The 22,683-nt window shown below is 37.1% G+C and overlaps 1 protein-coding gene across 2 annotated transcripts in view; it reads right to left on the bottom strand.

Annotated features, from left to right (window-relative positions):
- Window positions 1-22,683, bottom strand: part of LOC127572135 (RNA-binding protein 5-like) — a 34,453-nt gene that overhangs the window by 1,184 nt on the left and 10,586 nt on the right. Inside the window, exons 5-24 of one of the 2 annotated variants that reach the window (XM_052019084.1) lie at window positions 22,333-22,405; window positions 18,040-18,113; window positions 16,545-16,625; window positions 15,016-15,076; window positions 14,430-14,492; window positions 13,311-13,471; window positions 12,572-12,669; window positions 11,847-11,934; window positions 11,278-11,358; window positions 10,447-10,537; window positions 8,626-8,699; window positions 8,218-8,296; window positions 8,037-8,128; window positions 6,779-6,946; window positions 6,293-6,439; window positions 5,835-5,921; window positions 4,667-4,858; window positions 4,014-4,088; window positions 2,252-2,349; window positions 1,032-1,161 (exon numbers count right to left, since the gene is read on the bottom strand). In XM_052019084.1, coding sequence (XP_051875044.1) covers window positions 1,032-1,161; window positions 2,252-2,349; window positions 4,014-4,088; window positions 4,667-4,858; window positions 5,835-5,921; window positions 6,293-6,439; window positions 6,779-6,946; window positions 8,037-8,128; window positions 8,218-8,296; window positions 8,626-8,699; window positions 10,447-10,537; window positions 11,278-11,358; window positions 11,847-11,934; window positions 12,572-12,669; window positions 13,311-13,471; window positions 14,430-14,492; window positions 15,016-15,076; window positions 16,545-16,625; window positions 18,040-18,113; window positions 22,333-22,405 — 2,013 coding nt within the window. The remainder of the gene's footprint in view (window positions 1-1,031; window positions 1,162-2,251; window positions 2,350-4,013; window positions 4,089-4,666; window positions 4,859-5,834; window positions 5,922-6,292; window positions 6,440-6,778; window positions 6,947-8,036; window positions 8,129-8,217; window positions 8,297-8,625; window positions 8,700-10,446; window positions 10,538-11,277; window positions 11,359-11,846; window positions 11,935-12,571; window positions 12,670-13,310; window positions 13,472-14,429; window positions 14,493-15,015; window positions 15,077-16,544; window positions 16,626-18,039; window positions 18,114-22,332; window positions 22,406-22,683) is intronic. The other variant, XM_052019085.1, reaches the window with a different exon arrangement.

The following is a 22,683-nucleotide window of genomic DNA, read 5'->3' as shown; positions in this document are numbered from 1 at the left end:
GTTTAAAATGAAGAGGGAAAAATTTAAAGTGGATCTAAGGGACCTTTCCCCAGAGGGCAGTGTATATATGGAACGAGCTCCCAGAGGAAGTGGTAGAGAGGCAGGTACCGTAAGGACATGGACAGGAAACATTTAGCAGGATATGGGCCAAAACGCAGGCAAATGGAACTCAGGTAGGCAATTTGGTCGGCATGTATGAGTTGGGCTGACGGGCCTCTTTCCTTGTTGTATGGCTCTATGATTCTTGGCTCCCTGATCTCTATGTGTCAGTTGTTAATTGCCAATCATGAAGTGCACCAAGGCAATCCTCCTCAGTTTTTGCTCTACAAGATAGTAGCTAGTTTCCACAATCAGTACCCTAAAATATACCCTATTCAGTATGCAATACATTGCTTATTACCAGAAGATGATGCAGGAGAAAGCAGCAAGCAAATATCATGTTATGTAAAATGATAAATGGGTGAAATCAAAATTGGTTGGTGGAGTTGGACTAATTTGAGTGGTCTTAATGACAGCACTTTGATTCTGTACTTGAATGACAGTATTTTCAGGAAACAGTTCTAGATTTCTTCTCTTACTTCTTCCCTAATAATTGCAATGAATAATACAGGCAACACAAAAGTCTGTGTTTTGCCTTGTTTCATGCCAAGGTCTCGACATCAAGTATCTTGTTACTTGATAGTGGGGATATGTTAAATGCTAGCCTATTCTTGTCAGAGCACACACAGAATGTGGTACTTGGAGAATAAGCAAAAAGGGGGCTTGGGGGGTGGGGGTGGAGTCTGAATCCCTGTCTCCCTTGTATAATTGTAGAAATGCCAAAAATGAAAGCCTGCTCAAGACTAACAAAAGCAATGTTTAATCAGGGATCAATTCAGAAACATTGTAGCTTTAAAACTTAAAATGGGATATCTTATCACTGAGGAAGCAAACATTTTATAGACATCCAGTTATAAATATCCAAATCCTTGTATTAAATATGAATTGCATCAAGTGACAACACAATTAGAAAAATGTATTAAACACCTTACCTGTATAGGCGCTGTAATGCCTTGACGATTTCTACCCAACCCTGAGCCTTCCTTCCAGCCCATAGCCTGCAGCATTCGACTCCCAATATTGTCACTGTTAATACCATTTTTTGTTGGTTGTTCAAAATCACTGTCACAAGGAAAATCTTATATTATTTTTTTTTAAATCACAATATTTATAAATGCTGAACACTCTTCTGGTACAACAGGGCTAGCAAATATCAATTCAATTTGTCCAAGAGGAAAACATGTAAACTGGAGGATCTACAAAAAAAATTCATTGAACCTCTTTGAAGGAAGTTTAAGTTGATACTTCCAGTCCTTGATGTTGTTCCAGGTGCTAATCAGATCCAGAACAATAAGCTTTCTCTTGCATCACTATAACGTGATCCAGTCTTATGGCAGAACAAAGTCAATCTGGTTACTGACAGTGTTACAGTCCCACAATGTGCATCAAAGAGAAAACATTCCATAACAGCAGAAAATTAGCAATGGAATAAAAGAAAGCTCAATCTGTAGATCAAATTCATTCTTCTCACATCATAACCCATGTTATTGATTTGACAGATCTGACCAGTCTTGCATTTCTCCATAGTCACTTCCCAATCTGTATCAAATTTACTGAGGACTTGCAGTGGTTTAGACTTTTTTTAAAAAAAGTTACTGCAATTATTCTTCATTTAGAGCTCAAGTATAAGGAACAAAACCAAACTGACCACTCAGCCCAGCTGACTAATCATCTATCTCAACACCATTGCCCAGTCACCTTCATATTTCTTAGTAACCAATAATCTAGGATTTACTCTGTGCATGCTGAACAAAGATTTTCCAGGATTCATCACCCTTTCAGTGAATAAATTTCTCTCAGTTCCAAACAGTCAACCCCATTGGAACTACTACTTCAAATTCAGGGTACAATAGGCAGGGCGATTCCCATATCCATTTTGCCGATCCACAAACAAAAACATTGGTGTGTTCTAGGGAGCATAATTGAATCACTATGTTTCATAGACTTAAAAGCCTCAGCTGAACCTGGGTTAACTTAACTTTCACAGAGAAAAAATGACACCAAGAGATTGTTAATCAAATAAACCAAGGGAGCAAGGGAAAGGATATGCAATTAGATCATATCAGATATTAGTCATGATTTCACCTAATGTTAAAACAGTCTGTGAGGGGGTGAATGGCCTAATCCAGTTCCTTTGTTTATTGATGCTTACATTGTGGCAGCATTATTAAATCTCTTTCTCTTGGGTTCTGGAGGCTCTGGGATTCCATATTTTTCTCTTCTTTCTGCTGCCCTGTCTCTGTACTTCATCTGTGAGAGGGAAAGGAATAATTAAAGTATAAAAATATTGAAATAATGTCAATAAAATAATTTGATCTAGAACTACAGATTACAATTTCTTATTCATTAATATGCAGTCCTACCACTTAAGGCAGATTCTACCATTTTCAAACAATATTTGAGCAAGCCATAGAAAGAGTAAAAGGGAAATAGAAGTTTAATCCAAGTGGTCAGCTAAAGAAACTTCTCAATTTCCTAAAGGAGGAGCAAGATGTGGAGAGGTTTAGGGAGAGAACTCCACAACAGCTGAATAAAAGGCCACCAAGTGATTATGAAAAGCAGGCTATGGAAGAGGCCACAAATGGAAAATATGAAGATCTCAAGAGCATTGCGGGGCTGAAGGAGGTTACGAAATAGAGTAGGGCAAAGCTATGGAAAAAAAACAGACAAGGTAAGAAATACAAAACTTGGTGCTACGAGATCAGAACACAGGAACAAGAAAATAGTACACCACCTGGCCCACAAAGTCTGCCTCACCATTATTGATCGATGCTGACCTGAATTGCTCTTCTGTGCCAGTTCCCCATAACCCTCCATTCCTCAACCTTTCAAATATTTATCTTTCCCTTAAATATATCTAATGATCAAGCCTCCACAACCCTCGGGGTGCAGAGTATTCCAGAGATTTACTAAAAGAAAAAAATTCTATGCCCCTCAGTTTAAAATTTATTTTGTAGCCATTTTGTAACTAGTGAAAATACGTCAACACCTATCCTACCCAGCCCCCTCAGGATCTTATATATTTGAACAGGGTATCCCCTCATTCTTCTAAATTCCAAGGAATACAGACCCAAATTGTCCAGGAGAATGCTCTCGTCAGGAATTAGCCTGGTGAATCATCTTTGGACTGCCTATAATGCCACTGTATCTTTTTTTTAGGCAAGGGGACCAAAATTGTTCACAGTATTCCAGCTGTGGCCTCACAAACACCCTTGTACAACACTGTACTGTAACAAAACCTCCCTATTCTCAATACAGGCCAAAGTATTATTTGCCTTCTCAACTACTTGTTGGACCTGCCTGCTCATCTTTGCGATTCATGCACCAGAACACCTAGAGTCTCTCTGAACACTCATTTGCAGTCTCTCTCCATTTAGATAATAATCCACCTTTTGATTCCTCTTACCAATGTGCATGAACTCAGAAGCCAATACACGCATGAACAGAATAATGGCTGAAGGCCAGATGAAAACTGTGGAGGGTGGAAAGTCCAACCAAAAGAGCATTGAAATCTAGCACATGAATGAGATGAAGTGTGAGCAGTGGTCTCACTATAGAGGCTTTAATAGGGGAAATGATACTGGTTTGGGAGTTTAGTTCAGTGTTAAATTGAATATCAAGACTGAACATTCTGAATTCACCCCTGATATTGACTAGGAGATCTAAGGGAGTGGTTTCAGTCTTCTCACTACTTAACTAGACAAAATTTCTGTTCATTCAGTAACAATATCACAGTTTAACAAATCAGAGGCAGTGAAGGTTCCTAGAGAAGTTACATTGGAGTAAAGATTGGTCTCTCAGTATATACATGGAAGCCAAGGTGTTCTGGATGATATCATTGAGGGCCAAATGATTGCTGAGAAAAAGAGGAGCTCAGAACTAACTTTACAATTGTACCTTTTAAATCAACTTACCTCTATTTCTGTTTTTTCTAATGCTTCAAGTTCACGGTCAGACATTCTTGATCTTCTACGGATCTCTAAGTTTTGCTGCAATTGAAAACACATGATTACTGTGCCCTCCCCAAAGCCCTTGCATACCTTCCTCACCAAGAAATAGAGGTAAACCTCGAGCTGTTACAACTAGTGTTAAGAAATTTTATCACAAAATTAACTAGATTTGAACTGAAAGCTCAGTACACAACTGATCAACCTTATGGTTACAAGATACATACAAAACCAATAAATTTTGTCACTGGCTAACAATGTACATTGACATTATTAATTACCATGCAATGTTGAAAATTCAAAGCTGCAGTCAGATAATTCTTTCCTGGACACCCCCCTCCACCAAAAAAACATTCTCAAGGAATACAAATTTTCCTTTCATCGTTTGGTCTCAGTTTCATTTCACTGCATCTTTTCAGATGTGTCAGAGTGGTGCATGTTTTCTCATCATGGGCCAAAGTAATCAACTAATGAGTATGACTGACATCTCCAATGAAGGGCAATGAAGACCCATTCAAGAAATACAGATGGGAATTCAACTAAAAGTGCGATTGCATCCTCATACTTTGTAGTGCAAGCATAAATATACTTATTATAAATATTAATTTTACTGCAGTTACCCTGTGCAGGTCAGAGAGTTGCTGATGGCGAGTAAGTGCCTCTTTATTAGGAAATTGTCTTCTGCACAGCAGACAGGCCATTTTGGTCCAATCTGTCATTTTTTCTTCCAGGTCTTGAGTTGTTTCTTGCTCTTCTTCATCACTCTCTCCACTATAGGATGCCACAAGTCCCTGGAGTGGACTTGACTTTCTCTGCAAGGCAGACATCAAGATTCAATTTAAACAACATAATTTGAGGTAAGCAGCTTTATCCTTTCATTTAATTCTCTATTATTCACCCAGTAGATGTAAAAACAGTCAAAATAAACAAGCATCAGATTATCCCAGAAATACAGCAGAGATGCTCTAATCATAGAAAAGAATGGCACAAACGTATTAAATAATTTCCATCATGAAAAAAAAATCAAGACTCATTTAAAGTGTCTCACTTAGAAATTTATCAGATAAAACGTATGGTGGGTAACTGAATGTCCATAGCTATAATAATGTTAATTCTAGACACAAAATTCAAATTAGTGAGGTATTTGTTTTCTCAATTAAATGCCCTCATTTTTAAAACTATTTTCTTAACTTGACAGAATTTCATTCTTAAAGTTTGGACTATCAGCCTCTACATGTGCAAGTTGAGAAGGCAGAATTAGGTTTAATAACTCACGTTCAACAGCATTCAGTAAAATAATAGATATTATTTTATTTCCATTCCTTGGAATGGAAATGGAATCAGTCATTCCACCTGCAGCTGTATACCATTTCTATTTCTTATTTCTAAACTTCAGTTGGTGCCCACTGTATCAGATTTGTATCTCCACATCATGAAGTAAATAGTTCATCGTAAATCGACAGAGCGGGTTACTTTGCACTGTCAACAGTAAACACTGGAGGGTGGGGGGGAAGAATCAGTGGTACATGTTAGAAAAATTGTAATGGGATGAAAATCTTTCCATGCAAGCCACTTGCAAAGCTGTGGGATGAAGCCTGCTATTCTGTACAACACGTTCACATTTATATAGGCACTTCCCTAAGGGGTCACATTTTGTCAAATAAAACCATAGGGAATTGACCTGATCTAAACTTGACAACACTGCAAGTCCCTCAACCCATGATATTTGGAGTAAATGGAAACAAAAATAATTCAGACAATTTAAGCTTGAAAGAAAGACATTCCAACCTTCAATGGACTTTCATCATCATCTCGTAGGTGTTCCGATAGACCACTGAAAGGTTCCAGTACCATCGGCTGGCGTTCCATCATCCCCTACAACAAATGTATTCAACATCCATTATACGATGTACATTTGAACAACCCAAGCTATTTGAGAAGTGACAAATGCTGAGAGCTGCTAACTCTAAAATATTCTTTTCTTTTGTAAACTGTTCGCGAAGTACCCTCTAATTCATTCTTCCTTAAAAGCTCACACCTCACTTAGTTGTACTTGTACACTCACAATTGCAAAAAACCTTAATACTTTTCAATATTTGAACTTCTGCTCGCAGTAGTTTCTTTACTCCTTGAACTTCCCTCAATTAGCAAATATCCACTTGCAAAATAAAATAATGTTCCATCAAGTGGTCTACAGGTAATACCCCACTACACCTAATGCAACCTTTTGATTCCCATCAACATACCCTTTTCTCAAATAAAGCAAATCCTGCATCAGCAGCAGCAGACTCCCTCCTCTCCTCTTCTTTAGCTGCAATCATCTGCAAGGTACTTTTGACGTTATCTTTCTGTTTATTTAGGCTTTTAGCCCATCGCTCCATATCCTTGGCAATCTATGGTTAAAAACAAAGCATTCAACATTCAGTTCCAATGTATCTATTATTGGATGGAACAAAATCAATGACTATGGATTGGCTTTTTAAAAAAAATGTTGGACATGCAAGGAATTAGCTAATATGAAATTAAATTAACACCAAATGGCAAATAGGAAAACTCCAAAGGAGAGGGAACCAAAGCAGAAGCTATTACGATGACATTCTTAAGTACCTTCCTGTAGGTCCATAATATTTATCTAACAGCAATTCACCTGCAGTTCTCAGCTGCAAGAGTTAATTATTGGGATGGCAGTAGCTAAACCATTTGCATTTAGAAAATAATGCAAAAATTCTCACTTGTTGTGCTGTCCTGCTCTTTGGTTTCTCCTTTTTCTCCTTCCCTTCTTTACTTTTTGTTCCCGTTGACTTAATATTTTGCTGTGCAGTTTGATCTGGAGCAGGCAAGTAAGTTTGTTTCTCTCCATCCCAATACATATACTGTTGAGTCTGTGCATTGTAATAGTACTGAAACAGAATTTTAAAAATGCACTGTTTTATAACACAAAGAAAGAGTCTAACATTCATCAAGGCACCCTTTAAATCACTCACTGACTTGTACAAGAATTAAACATAACCAACATCTTTAACTCAAGTGTGGATCAAGAGTGAAGCACCCTTTAAAAGAGTTGGGAGTATCACAATGTGCATTCACCACTATGCTTCCTTTAAATTTCCATTACACCCAACTTGATATGCATCTTATGCAAGGAAAACAGTTATATCAGTGGAATAATCATTTTTCAGTACATTCCTAGCTTGTTTATGCCTTAACCTCCAGTCTCAGATTTAATCCATTGTATCCATCAGATGTATCTCAGAGTGGTGCATGGTATCTTTCATCACAGACTAGGGTTCTGTGAATTTGAATCTGATTTAAATTGTAAGATATTCCTTTTAAAATGAATATTTCTCTTCACACAATGGAACATACACTAATAATAGCAGGACTAACTCGACAAAAAATGTGCTAGTCTAGAGCACAATCATTTAGATTTCTTTCTTCACTGGAAAACAATTAAGTCCCTTTTGGACAGGATCATTTGAAGTAGGCATATTATTTACACCCACTACTTAATGTTTATCCATGGATCAATGCACTGGGGATGAGACTTCAGGAAAAATAATTTTAACTGTGTATTTGTTGCAATACAAGTTAAAATAAAAGTGAATTAAAAAAGTGGGTTGTGGTACTAATAAGAGGAGTAACATCCAATAGTCTAGAAAATCTGCAGTTGGCATTAAAGACCCAACTGTGCCAGATTATTGGAGTTTTACTGTATTCTGTTTTAATGTTCCAGTTTAAGCTGAAAAACTGTAAGGATGCTGAAAACTTGCAGGGTTATGTCCAGGGTAAACACCCGGAGTTCTGCTACATCTTATGGAACAGTCCAATACAACTGTGATTGATTTAAAAACTTCCTGGATTTGGAAACCCATAATTGGTCATTTCACATTGATACCTGCAGAACATTTGAAGAAGTTACCCAAATACCAATTTGAGGAAAACTGTACATAACAAGCTTTTGAATTAAGCATTGTTTTAACAAGTAGGTACCTGTGAATTTGGATCATAGTAGAATCCAGTCTGTGCATCATAGTAATATCCAGATGACTCATCATATTGGTAAGTGGACACATCTGGTACAGCTGGAACAGGAAAACAGCGACTTCTCAGTAACATCTAAATAAAGGGTACTCAAACACAAAGCACAGTAAAATCTGGGTAAAGCACTCACGATAGCTTGAATCCTTTGAATCTGAAGAACCATTGGGTGGGGCAGTATCTGTATGCTGGGACTGGCCTGCTTGCAGTGCCTGAAAAAAAATGCCTTGTTTTAAAATGAAAGCTGGAATTTGAGGGTTAAAGAAACAAGAAGCTTTTTTTTTTAAAAAGTTAAAAATTTGGACCTTATTCTGTTTTCTTGTTCTTGCATTTCACTGATAGGTTCAGCTTAAACATTTAGTAGAAAGGTTGCTGCTAAACTGCTTTAAGTCTGTTTTACTTGAGATCTGTTTCATCATACATCGAATAATTTAAAGCATTAAAAGCAGAATGATCCCAAGAGTACATTTCCGTGATGACTTGAAGAATTAAACAATTCAGTAACTTCAACAATCCTAAACATTGAAAAGTCCCCACATACCTCAGATTGATTCTGTAACTGGTAGGTTTGACCATCTTGGGAAACTGTTGCAGGTTTAGCCACTGTAGGAGGGGCTGTAAAGGAGAATATATAAACTTAAGAGTAATGCATTAAGGGAATGAGTGATAAATGAGTTGTATCAACATTTACATTGGTCAATATGTTATTAACCTATTAAACCAGGATTAGTATTGCCAACATCACAAATGAACTGATTTTAAAGTAACAAAAAGTACACTGGTGACTCGTGTTCCTTTTTCTGTCTAGAAAGGAATCCATATTGTGATTTTCCGTAATGCAAAGCCCAATCAAGAAATAAGAGTTGAAAAATATATGTTTTATATAGATTTACTTTTTCCCCCCCTCATAAGATTGCACAAGCGCAAATTTTATTGTGTCTCAAATTTTTGGGTAGTGATTTGTGAATTCTGCAAGGGCAAATTCCATAACCTGAATGACCTTAACACGGGGGTGGCCTGTACTACCATCACCCATTTCAGGATAAGGACCTATTTTATTCCGATAGAGTTAACAAATATTGTTAGTGAGCAGTGAACTGCTATGCGATTTATTACAAAAACAATCTGCCCATGACCACAGTCTACGTTAATGGGAAACACTCTGTTGTATTGGTATATAAAAGAAAATGGAACAGAAATACTGGTAGGAAAATAATTGAAACTTGAGCACCAAAAGTACTGCACTGACAGAGAAGGTAGTAACAACTATTCTACACTACAAAACCTAATTGTGATATATCAGAATTCTTCTCTTGTTAGGTAGCCCCTCAGAATCTAGGTTGACTTCTATCAACTACAGTTTTGTGGGTTCTGAGATGACTAATGTGCCCAAAATGGCAGCCACAGATGGGGTAGGCAATGGCTGTCAGTGCCAGCTGATTGGTGAGATGGGCTGCTACTTCCACAGGGTCTCCGTGTGCACCCAATTCATGGTCTTGAGGTTGACTCATTTCCAGGAGCCAGTAGGGATGTTGCATTTCTTCACAGAAGCTTTTGAGCACATCCTTGAAACTTTTCCTCTGTCCAACTGGTAATCTTTCACGACAGAGCTCAGAATAGAGTGTAGTGATAGCCAGAGCATTAGAAACAACTATCGGACAACAGAGGAATGGACAGCATTTGGCAGTTATCAAATGCAAGGTAGCCATGAAGTTCTCCAGGTATTTTGTTTTATATATTATGCAAGGATATTAATAACAAATTAATTGAAGGAGCAAATCTCCAGTATTAAGTACAGAATTAAGAATCAGGAACAGTTTTGAGAAGCCATTCATGGCAATTAAACAATGAAATAAACAATTACAGACTGAAATTAGACCAAAATGATTTAAGATATAACATTGAAATGTTACATTCTAATCAAGTAATAGTGACAAACTGGGAAGTTTAGCTTGCTTTAAGATTCAAGATCTTAGAGGACGATATATTAGAAGCAATAAAACTGGCAATACAGTGGCAGTGAGATAAGAACAGTCCACTCTTGAAGCCCCTGAGACTCAATGGCAGGCAGAAAAATTATGACAGAATCCACATGGAATACCATGTACCAGCCACCAAGTGGCAAGATTCAAGTTCCCACCCATACCTAACCAGCAATGCCTCATTTTTCATGAAATTGAGACCAGAAAATTTCCTATGAAGGTAAGATGAAAATTGCCAGGATTCCTCAGTATTATTCTCGTATATTCTTAATTACAGGTGTAATCCTTAAACAACCAATCTGTGCAGTTAGAGACCAAGAGTTAAGTAGAAGACAGTATTAATAAAATATTCCATGAAAAAAGTAAAATGGACATCCCACCTGTGATTACTGCAGGTGCCTGGTATGTTGTCACACCTTGTTGCGTGGAATCCAAAGAGCCACTTTGACCATAATCTTGTGAATATGACATCTGAAACAGAGGTAATCGTAAAATCATTAGTACTTTGCTTGATTGGACATTACTGATCTCCCTCATCACAATGCAGCAATACCTTGCACCTTCACTTGGAAAGGAGTGTAAGCTGAAGAGGAGCTGGGATTCAATGAAACATCACCTCTCATGATAATCCTCAATTTGATCCTATCATATGCTATAAATTTTTTTTTAAAAATGAATCAATGGAATGTAGGCATCACTGAAAGCTAGTATTTATCTTGCTTATTCCCATTTGCCTTGGACAACATGACGGCAAGCTGCCTTCCCGAACTGTTGTAGACCAAGTGAAGGTACTTCGAGCTTTCAAAAAATCTTGTTATGAAAGGTAATTGGCTGAGGTTTCCAGAATATAATCAGGAGAATATGCACTTGGAATAAATACACACTTCACAGAATTCATCCCACTGACTCAAACAATCATTAGTGGCAACACTTCAGTGAGAGAGCAGTCCTTAAAATCAATGTACTGCTGACCAGCATAAAGTAAAAGCGATGCCTCAACTTTTGCCTTTTGAAACAAACTATGCAAAATGTTCCATAATTTGTCATTTGCATGGACTCAAAACTATTAAAGCATTTTTTCCCCACCAAATAAAGATGCACTTTTCTAAAGTTTACAACCACTGAGATGTGCCCCATCATCAATATCATTCAATTCTACATTTATCACAAGCAGCTTACAATTAAGCACTTCAATATTTTCTTTAACATACTTGTTCATATTGATTGTAGCCATCTTGTCCTGGCTGGAAGTAGTTATAGTCAATGTTTCCATCTTCTGATCCTTGCTGCACCTACAACAGGTAAAAACAGATGGTATTGAAAAAAGATGTAATCCCAATTTTAATCATTAAACCATCACTTACACAGGATGAGAGCCGGATCAAGTTCATGGAAATAGCTTGGTGCAGCTGAGTAGCCAGGTGGCACTCAGAAGATCACACCTGGAGAACCATATGGCCAAAATAGCAGAAGAGCCCTGCACATTTGGAACTGTAACCTTTATTAGGATTAGTACTCAGGAGGAAAAGAGAAAACACAAAATGCAGCAACCTTGAGAGCCTACAGCTTTTGACTGGTCCACATTTATGATAAACTCAGGCAAATTCCATCCACACTATGCAGGATGTTAATATGGATTATAAATTGATGAAGGGTACATATTAAGTGAAGTGGTGATCATCACCTTAAAAAATAGATGAGATACTGCTGTCATACTAAATTACTAAATAAGCAGTACAAATTACATACGCAGCAAAACCACATAAAAGGGGCCATTTACCTGGCTCGACGACCACTGGGCGGCAGCTATAGCTGTGATTGCAACAGCTGACGAACTGATCTTATTACCATCAGAAAGGATATGGTCCCTAAGATAAACAGTTAATTATGGATTGATGAGGACATCAGAGTACAGGAGCAACCAGTTTTTTTTTTCACTTAGAAAGAAGGGAAATTGTGCTAGAGTCCACACCCAATTTTTCAGGCCACATCAGCTGTGCTTGCCCCTTTAACATTCCAAAGTACCTTAAAATGCGTTACCCTCAACCAGCAAAGTATCCATTCAGTGACTGTTGCCAAAAAATTGGCACCAATTGACAGGAAGTAACATTGGACTGCTGTGTGACATCACTAAATAATGCAAGTATCCTCCAGCCACAGGTAGCCACTTTAGCCACACTGTTCTAGCTGGTGGCATCCAGAGTTTATAGATAACAAACACTACATTTTTTTTCTCCAGTCTAACGTGCATGGAAAGAGACATTCTTTAATCTCAGGATATAAAACAATACAGGAAACGAAAAACAAAATGAAAAGTGTAGCTTTAACTCATCTCCCATCAATTCAAAGTGACACTGATGGAAGGATGTGAATCACCGCAATTAGGTTAGAAATTACACATTTTGGGATTGCAAGCTTTTAAAAACTTTCTTAAAGTCAAGAGGGAATCCATATCAAAATAGTGCAGCCATACTTAAAACGTGTTCACATTTGGAGACAACCTACTTTTTTAAAGATTTGGCAAAATCAACATTAATAGTCCGACCATCAATATTTAATGGAGGCTGTAGTGCAAGCAGTATCTGAATAAGATGAGAAGCTTCCTGTAAAAGGAAAAAAATTAAAATTTTTAAGAATACATTGTATGGTAGTCTTTTAAAAAAAATCTCCTGGCTCAGTAGTGCAGAGCGTACAGCTTCCAAAAAACAACCTACAAGAACTTAACTGATAAAGCTGGTGGAATCTAACACAATATACCTTAGGACATAATGGAATTTGGTAGCCCATCAAATATTATACTCGTTGTTATTGTAAATTCCATTATTCTTGCGAAAGTTGAGCCATGACATCAATGAAAAGCATGTGATCAGGGAACAGGATTGTTCCACAAAAAATTCTACAAAATCCATCAAAAAATAATTGCACTTCTACTGGGCACATCCTCCATGAATTTGATCTTAAATCCCTGTTTTCTACAATTCCTCAAACCCACTAGTAACAGCCTGACTTCTTAATAAACGTGCCAATGCTCAAAGTCACAATCGAATTGCTTCCTTCAGAGATATTTACTTGGATCCCTAACTTCTTGCTAGTTCTACTTACGTAAAACATTCATAAAGCGAAGAGTTGGCTACAATGCTTTCACAGAGCATGAACTGCTGCAACATCTTAGTTAAAATAACCCTGTGGCAATATGATCACTTTATGATATTAGTCATTACGTAAGAGGGAAAACAAAACTTACAAAAGACGAATCCAGCTGAACAAAGGCGAACCCCCTGTTTAATTGGGTCTGTTTGTCCTTGATCAACCTTACATTTGCAGTGGAAAGCACAGCATATGGAGCCAATGCACTCAGGATAGATTCCATTGGTGTGTGTGGGCCTATGTTTCTTAAAATAATGGCTGTTGACAATTAAAATGATATTAGAATACAATGTCAACTTTTAAATGCAAGGACAAATGACGAAGGTTTCTATCTTGCTCCATACATAATTTAAGTTGTTAACTGTTCATTGGAATGGTGGTGATCCAATTAAATTAGTTTAGAGCCAAACAGGAAAAAAATCCAGAACTACAGCCAGTACTCGTGAATCATCAGTTCAAAAACAGCCATTTCGGACACTGACTTAAATGTCAAAAATGGTGCTTCAGCAGTGGAGAATATTTTATTATTGGAGTGTAGCAGCAGTTCCACTATGCAACAGATGACCAGTGTGTAAAACACAATTTTCTGCTGTTAACATTTCTAACAAACAAAATGAAAACATGAATATACACCCTCCATTTAAAAATGGAAGATGACTGTACCAGACATTTCCTCCCTTGGTTTCAAATACCAAAAAGATTGCTATGTGAATCACAATTTACACTTAACTCTAAAAGTGTTGTTTGCAATTCACAGAATGTTAGGATGCACTCCGAGCAGAATATTGGAATTTTGGTTCACCACCTGCATTTATACAGTCCGTCTGACACAGAAAGGCATCCCTAGGTCATATCATTGAAAAAACACCGGCTTCAAAGTTCCAAGTGACTTTAATGTTTTTGACAACCACTACTTCAATTTTAGAACAGGAGAAATAGGGAATCTGCAAGTTAATTCCAAAATTGCTGTAAACAAATCAAGCATGTTTGAAACCACATACAATTTAACATGTACACTTGTCAGATTGATATATACGCCTGGTTAGTGAGCAGATACAGAGACAAAAGCTTAACCACTTATCACTTCACTATACCAAGACTGGATCTAATGCTGATAGGATCAGTACATATTAGATACACCTTGTGGAGAAGGCCAAATAAAGCCAACTAGAAATTAGCAATACAAAGTAATAAGTTTGCTTTTATAAAAACTTACTGTCATTTGCATAGTCAGACATATATGGCTCTCCTTGCACACGAACTTGTTCTTCTTCAGTTTCTAGAAGAAATTGAAAAATACCATTCATCCCAAGAATTATGGATTAAGCTTCAGTAAGGTGAACAAGAGGAGAGTGCAAGAACAAAGGCAGATGCTAATTATTTTCAGTTGAAGCATCCTTACATGCCAAAAAGGGACCATCAAAATGTGTTTGTTCATTGAGATTACACTACAAACAAAATACAGTTCCTAACAGGTTATACTGGAAAAATACCAAATATTAACATTTCTGCCAACATTGAAAGAATCTTTGGGCATTTATCAATTTGTTCCCCATTTTCCTTAACCAAGAACACAGCCTGGACACCTATTCCTTTGCACTCAGCAACATCAGTTCAGATCAATTTTGATGGGCAAATCGAAGTATGGTTACCCCTCCAATTTTCTCCACAAGTTTGTGTAGTCACGCCAGGAGTTGCACTGAAAAAGCTGAAATACCTTCAAGCCTACCACTGTTTGAAATAATGCATTTTTTAAAACCATTAATACCATCCCAGCATAATAAACCCTCACCACTGCTTACCAGGCTTCTGAGCATCACATTTAAAGCATCTTTCACGTCGCTTGAAGTTGGTTACTCCACACTAGCAAAACAAAAATAAAGGTTTATATAGCATCACTATATTCAAAGTATTTTTTTAAAATCTTATCACTGTGAAGTACAGGATAGATAGCAAACAAAAATCTAAATTTTGGGAATGGCATCTAGATTCAAAATATGCAAAACAGATATATACAATTTAAAAACTGTGATATCACAAGATCCATAGCTGCCTAAATCTGAGTATCTAATTTGAATCCAGTTTAAATCGAGTTTAAAATCTCTACACATCTTTTGACTGTAACTAAGTTTAGGGCAATGCAAATGAATGCATAACATGGAAAATGCTACATTCAACATCAATTTCCCTCTACCCAAGTATGAAATTGCATAAAAAATTACAGCTGCTCATTGACATCTATTGAGCTCTTAAAAAAAGTCTTTCCTTAATCATAGCATAACAGGGTCTCTTGCTACCCTTACTAATTAATACACTGGTGCTGAGCAACTTGGCATAAACAGCAGCACTGTTCCACATTTCTCACCAACTTTCCCCAAAGGGAAATCATGGGATGGTATAAACATGTAGCATTACACAATTAACTATGGCTATCTGTCATGAGCTTTCACATCACAATAACTTTACAACCTTAGCAGGTCATGTGATGAAAAAGAAACACAAGGAATAAATATTATGCATAAATTCTTAGACCTCTCTGAAATAACAAATGCACAAAGTGAGCAAATTATATAATCCCTCACTGTCCTACCATTCATTTCAATCATAATTCTGTATCTCAAACTCACTTGCTCCAGGGTCATATCTCCGATAAACATATCGATAAATCTATATCCTAGCCTTGAAATCCCCAACTGCCCCAGCATCCACATCCATTTTTCAGTGAGAACGAGATTTTCAGTATTCTTAAAGTGTTTGCTGAATTCTCTAAACAACGCAGCATTCATTTTAAGAATGTGTTATGACAGATGGGGGAGGGGACAAAGTTTAACATTTTAAAAATTTAAAAACCTCAAACCAAACACCTTTCAGTTTTCTGCAATGAAAGAAATACAAAGTGAGAAGGGAGCCAAGATTAGACCCTCAATAAAACTGCTCCACCGACATACATCTTCCCTTCCCCAAAGGAAGAACTCTTCTGCACAGACCACGCACTTTCTAAAGCCCATGGCTCAGGGAAAGGAAAATAAGCAATTGATCTTTTACAACAATGCATACTGATTTACTAGAAATGGCCCAGAGATAATCTTCTGTTAAAGGCCTGTGGAGACAATTGTAGACCCCCAGGAACCAGAGCTAAAAGACTCCGAAAACTCTGCTCCACTAATCTAAGGCACAATACCCAGAATGCAACATATAAACGTAACAGTTCTAAATACTTGTCTCCAAATAAGGTCTCATTGCTGAAACAATATCAACAATTTTCACCTTCTCACTCATGAGACAAAACTTCAATTGCAAGCATGAGATTGTGGCAGTTAATTTTTACTACCTTGTTGCAGCCCCAGTCCTCAAAAGGCTTTGTGCTGTAATGCATCGAGACGGACTTCCCAAGGATTGTGAGATAACGCTGCTGGAAACAAAGGGCAAGTCAAAATCTACATAATGGAGAACAATGGATTCCCTTTTAGACTATATAGATCACAACGGTTGAGGGATCTCAAGAAATTTGATATGAAACAAAATCTCCTGGACGCAGATGATTTAGTCTCTTAGATATTCATGGTTTTACTTCAAAGCTGAAAGTGGGTCACAACTCTTGCAAAATGAGGGATACAGATGATTTTTGCCCTACCCAAAATGCAAATCTAAATAAGCTCAGTTTGAAAATAAATTGATTCTTCACTGCCACTGCAAATATTACCTGCTGCCTTTTATCTATCTCCCATACATTCCTCAAATAATCTGAAAATAAACTTCACCCTGGGATTGCTTCATTTTACAATAGCCAAGTTAACACTCCCTCAATTCAAATATTGTATTGTTCTAGGCCATACTAAACGTATAGATTTGTCATCTGCAAAATATTCAGGATATTTCCACAAAACATAGTCTGCTTACAATATGAAAGTTGGACATCGTATTCAACTAGATTCCTACCTACATATATGTTGCCAATTGCCATCCACCTTTCAAGTCATAACACAATTAGTTACAGCCTAATTCCACGACGAGCACATGCCCTATGCTCTAAATGAATTTCAGCCAACAAACATTTACTCAACCGATCAAGTGCGCTCACTAATTTTAAGGCAACTGAGGTTCTTGAAAACAGCTTAGTTTATGAAAAACACCAAGCATGCTCAGCATTTGTTTCTCTTGCCTCCAGAACTTGTAAATACATTTATAGCCTTGACTATTTATACAACATAACACAAACAATTAACACTAACAAATCAGTACCTCTCCTTAGAGGCATGCCATTTTGAATGGACTATCAATTATGACCATGGCTCTGATTTCTTCCCCCTCCCAATGAAAAAAACCACAGAAACAATAAGTTACATTCATGAAAATTAGACTAATAAAACAAGCATGAACTACATATTACTGGAATTTAAAACAGATCATTACACTGGACACTCAGCATCACTGGAGTTTTTTTTTGCAGGTGGAAGAGGGAAAGACCCAAAAAGCAGGCACTTATGATGTACAACGTTTGCACATGTAAAAGGGCAAGTAAATGGTGCGGCGTTGCATAACACAGGCATCCTTAAGAGATACTTGAGAAAGAGTCACATGATACAGGCTATTACAATGAGCAACTAATCACAATTAGTTTATCCTTTTTACTGCAAGTAGTTAAGCCCATGGCCACAAAAGCTGATAAAAATATAGCCATCCATAAAATAACTTGTCTGTTCCATAAATGTAATTGGAGGATAATGGCATGAGGGAAAGGGTAATAATTGGGCCCTCTGCGTCTTTTCTGCAGCATAAATACTTGATCATTCCCCCTCCAATAAAGCTGGACGTGATGAAGCAACCTGGTTGGCTTCCATCCATCTTGTTGCGTCCTGCAAGTGATTAAACTCCACGAAGGCGAAACCACGGCTTTGACCTAGAGACAGCATTCAGATATAGACGGGATTGTGTTAGTCAGCGTGTTTAAAGCAGCTATTCATCATGTCGCCACGTGTTATGTAAAAATGTCTACACTTGTGTGGCTTCATAAGTAGGCTTATTGGTTTTGTTTCGTCACAAGAGAACAAATACATTTAAAGACATATTCAAAAAATGTACTTGATGTTATACATATTCTTTTAGCATTTCTATCAAGTGCCCTTATCAGTCTATCCCCTTCCAACTTTGAGATGCTGCAATAATTTAAAACCAACAAATTAGTAAGTCCTCGGTATAACCTACATTAAAAGTATTAAAATAATTCAACCCTTCAAATATAGCTAGCTTCCAACACCAAGTTGTTCTGCAGAATATTAGTGTTCCTCCCCACCAGATTAAAATTAGGGCACCCAATAATATGCTATTTCATAGTTCACCACTGATAAATATGCAACCAGAGTCAAGAGCTTTCTGAAAATTCATATCCTAAAGACCCAAAATTGTGTCTCAACTCCAACTCTCCACAAATGAAGCGTCCATTTGGTACCATAAAATTAATTCTACTTTATAAACTATGAAGCTATACACAGTGATAGCTTTGCATGAGGGCTGCACAACATGAGCATAGGCACAATCCTGATAGTTACCATGTTTATGTTTTGCAGTTTGATTGCAAACAAACGCAGTTGCATTTCTCCTACATAAATAATTTCTTTAAAATTCTCTTACATCAACAAATTAAACTTATTTATGGTTGTACAGTTAATCTCCGAAGTTATCGCTACAATCTTTTGTGTTTTTTTTAAAAAAAAACAGCCTGAAGTTGATGCTTTATCCACAAGCCTTCCTTATCCTCCTGCCTTAATTGTCTCACAGAAGTTCAGTCTGATGAGACAAAAGGAATGTTTGCAGTCCACACTTTAAAATAGAATAAACCAATAGATGGCACTACAGCCAATAGCTAGCAAAAGGCTAGTTCTAAGTGTTTAGGTTTGAGTGATAGTATTGCTAAATACAATTCTCACCACTCCTGAAAATAGCAGCATCAACTAACATGTGACAGGAAACTCTTGCCATGTGCAAGCGTTCACGTAAATGCAATGCTTCAAGGGTCAATAATCTTCCCATGGTCTAAATTGCACGAACTCTAGGACCATTGCACTTTCAAGGTGAGGAGACACAAGGTTGCCATCCTATTGATACTATTCCATAAGCAAAAGCATTTCAGCAAGCACATCTCACCAGAATTGCAAATAAGACACATTATAAACATCAAAAATACATACAGGTGACGCCACAAAGTGGAATCCACAGGTGGAATCCACAAATCACTACCTATAAATTTGAGACACGAAATAAAATTTGTTCTTATGGATTTTATGTGGGAATGAAATTAACAAAATGCAACAGAAACAAATTATGTCAATTTTTATTTTTAGTCGCTCAGTACTGTGGGGCAGAGATTGGGTTGACGATCACAGCCAAGTTCCTCCTTTGCCACGCCCTCTCCAGTTGAGGACATGTGAAGACATCTCAGACTGCAGCGCTGCTGTGCTCTTCATTTTGACACACTGCGTTGTGGAGAGCTGCAGTAGCCATGACCAGTTCAAAGTCATCTCTCAGCCTTTACTCCATTTCCACAAGGTTACCCATTACCCTCCCCCCCCCCGACCCCCCCATGAACTGCTCCTACACCACCTTTCCCACATGAACCCCGATCCTCGAATCCCACCCTTTTCCTGATATTCCCACTTCCCAAGACAATTTCCTAATCCACGAGACTCGCATGTCAGAGAAAATGCCTCTGAGATGAAGAGCTGCACTGAGATGTCTGTGCATGTCCTCAAACTGGAGAGGGCGTGGCAAAGTTAGAACTTGGCTGTGACCACCAACAAAATTTACACAGTGACATCATATCTAAATCTTATTGTCCCACTGGATTGAGTAAAAATAGACAAAATTTGTTGTTTCTTTCGAATGGACCTTGTCCACGTCCCCAGTCTAATGTTAGCCTCAGCTGTTAAATAATGGCAGTTATTAAATAATTGTCATCACCGATAAAATGGCTTAATGAGAGAGAAACATCCCATAGGAACGCATCTGCTTTTAACATGGGATTCAATGGGAAAGGGGTTTGTGTTACAGAAAATTGCAACAGGAATGCAACCCCTCCATAACACGAGGGTCACCTGTAATGGATTGCAACATACTTAATCACTTTAGACTCAGGAAAATTGATCATTTCATTGCTGGGTGCCATTATGGAATTATGTACATCCAACAGAAGCTTTATGATGAATATTCAGATGGTTTAATATTCACAAATTCATGATATATGTGCAAAGCTCATAATTGCTAATATTTTACCCATAATCTCAAATATTCAAATGCCAAATGAAAAGGGGACAATGAATTAAGTGCAGCTTCTTAATTTATATATTCTGACCATAACCATACATCCCAATGCTTCCAGATACTCTGCCAGGGGTGATTTTCAATTATTCAATACAGTTTAAGTAATTTATTAATTCTTCAATATAAACAAGAAATATGTAGTGACTTTTTAATTTTAAAATTTTGCTTGTGAGATCAACAATTTAGAATGTGAAATTCTGGATATCTACTTTCTCCATGATTGTAGAATGAGCAGTTCAGATGGCATGCATACCTCGAAGATACAAGTATATCTAATTCCCCTGATGTCACAATATAACACAAACAACTGGCAAACTTGTACAGCAAAGCCCATTCAGACCTGGTTTTAATATATTTGTCATGAATTGAGAAGGCAGCCACAGCAAATGCTTAAAACTACATAGCTACATTCTTACTGGAGCCCTGATCAAAGTTGCCACAGCTCATATTCAAAGAAAAACAAAACTTTACCATCACCACCAGACCCTGCCTCTTCACTTTTGCAAAGAAAACTCTAGGCCACTTCCAAACTATATTCACATTTCCCTTAACTCAGGTCCCAAAAAATCAGGCATATAAGCTATAAGCAGCGTCAAATATATTCTACAAAATTTAGAGAAGCAATTAACTGGTTTAGAGCTGAACGCCTGTTATTGCCCTTGCCAAGCACACATTATAAGAATATGCTAGCAAGTTTAGATTGGTTTCTTTCCAAAGTAAAAATACAGCATAATGTTTTAATTTTTCAAATTGCATTCTCTAATACCGAGTCAGTCAAGATTTGCCAATAGCAGAAGAAATTATTTCAATGTTAAGAGGCTTTTTATAAGGTATGAGAATGTAAGCACAGCACAATAATTTTTTTCTAAAATTAAAGTGAAAATATTATTCAAAAAACCCTGCTGCACCTCATGGCATTCTGACCACTAAATTTCTCAAACTGTCCTCATCACTTTTTTCCCCCATCTCAGAAAGCAAAACATTTCCTTGTCTAATATAGGCAAGGATGCCAAATATACTGTGATTATACACAGGATGGATATAATGTGGCAATGAAAGGGTTGGCATCTTTATTTGAAATTTCCATCATCTTACATACTTCAAACACCTCACCACATATGTATTATGTTGCAACATCCATCACAAGTTCCTCTATTGGCCTGCTCTAGGTTAGGCAATTGTCTCAAAACCAGTTCAGGGAACTGGTGGTAAAACTCCTTATGCTAAGTAAGGCATTGCAAGGAAAAGAACAACCTATGGTGGATTATAGAAAATAAAATAGATTCCATACTCTTAGAAGAGAAAATACACTTTTCCAAAGCAATGTTATATTGCTTTGAAAGTCATCAATCATTGAAAGAGAAACAGAATCAAAAGGGCTAAACTTTTAGCAGTTTGAAAGGTTATGAAACTAAACTGAAAGGGCTCAAGCAATCAAATAAGACAATCCAGAAACACAAGTGAAGTTTGCATGAACAAAGTAATATTTTAAGAGTGAGCCACTAGCAGGAACACAACCTCACTGCTAAGGTACTAAAAAACCCCTCAGCATTCTTTGCTTAGAATCATTACTATAAAAACACAGGTCATGGACAGTTTTTGTTCCAATTATCAAACTTTAGTAAATTTCATGCAAGTTACTTCTATCTACCCATTACAGGTCAAAGAACATTTATTTCTAACTCAATTTTACAGTACATGTTGCTCAGCCATGGCAAAGATCTGTGGTCTTTCCTTCATAAGAACAGGAAACAGAATATTTCTTTCTTCATGTGCATGTGCAAGACCAGCCAAAATCTCACCTGAAACTTTACATTTCATTACTCGCACATCCTTGGGCTGAAATTCATCACTATCCTGAAATATTTCAAGAATCTGAAAGGAAAATTTTAGAATTTGTTGTTTTTAATTTCTTGGAAATTTTAAGAGTAACACATCTAAAAATATTCTAATTTATATCTGTTTTTAATCAGATAATAAAAGCATTGTTTTTGATACAGATGTGGGGAAATCTCGAGATTCAATTTATTTACTCTATCAGATGACAGATGAGTATATTATAATATCTAACCATTCCCTGCTTCGACAGCACAGGGATTTTGCTGAAATACCCACTGAAATAGAGTTGACTGTTACAGCTTATACTCGAATAA

The sequence above is a fragment of the Pristis pectinata genome, chromosome 6 (assembly GCF_009764475.1).
Source record: "Pristis pectinata isolate sPriPec2 chromosome 6, sPriPec2.1.pri, whole genome shotgun sequence".
Classification (NCBI taxonomy): domain Eukaryota; kingdom Metazoa; phylum Chordata; class Chondrichthyes; order Rhinopristiformes; family Pristidae; genus Pristis; species Pristis pectinata.
The sequence above is the reverse complement of the archived record's forward strand: the minus strand, read 5'-3'. Positions and strand labels throughout refer to the sequence as shown.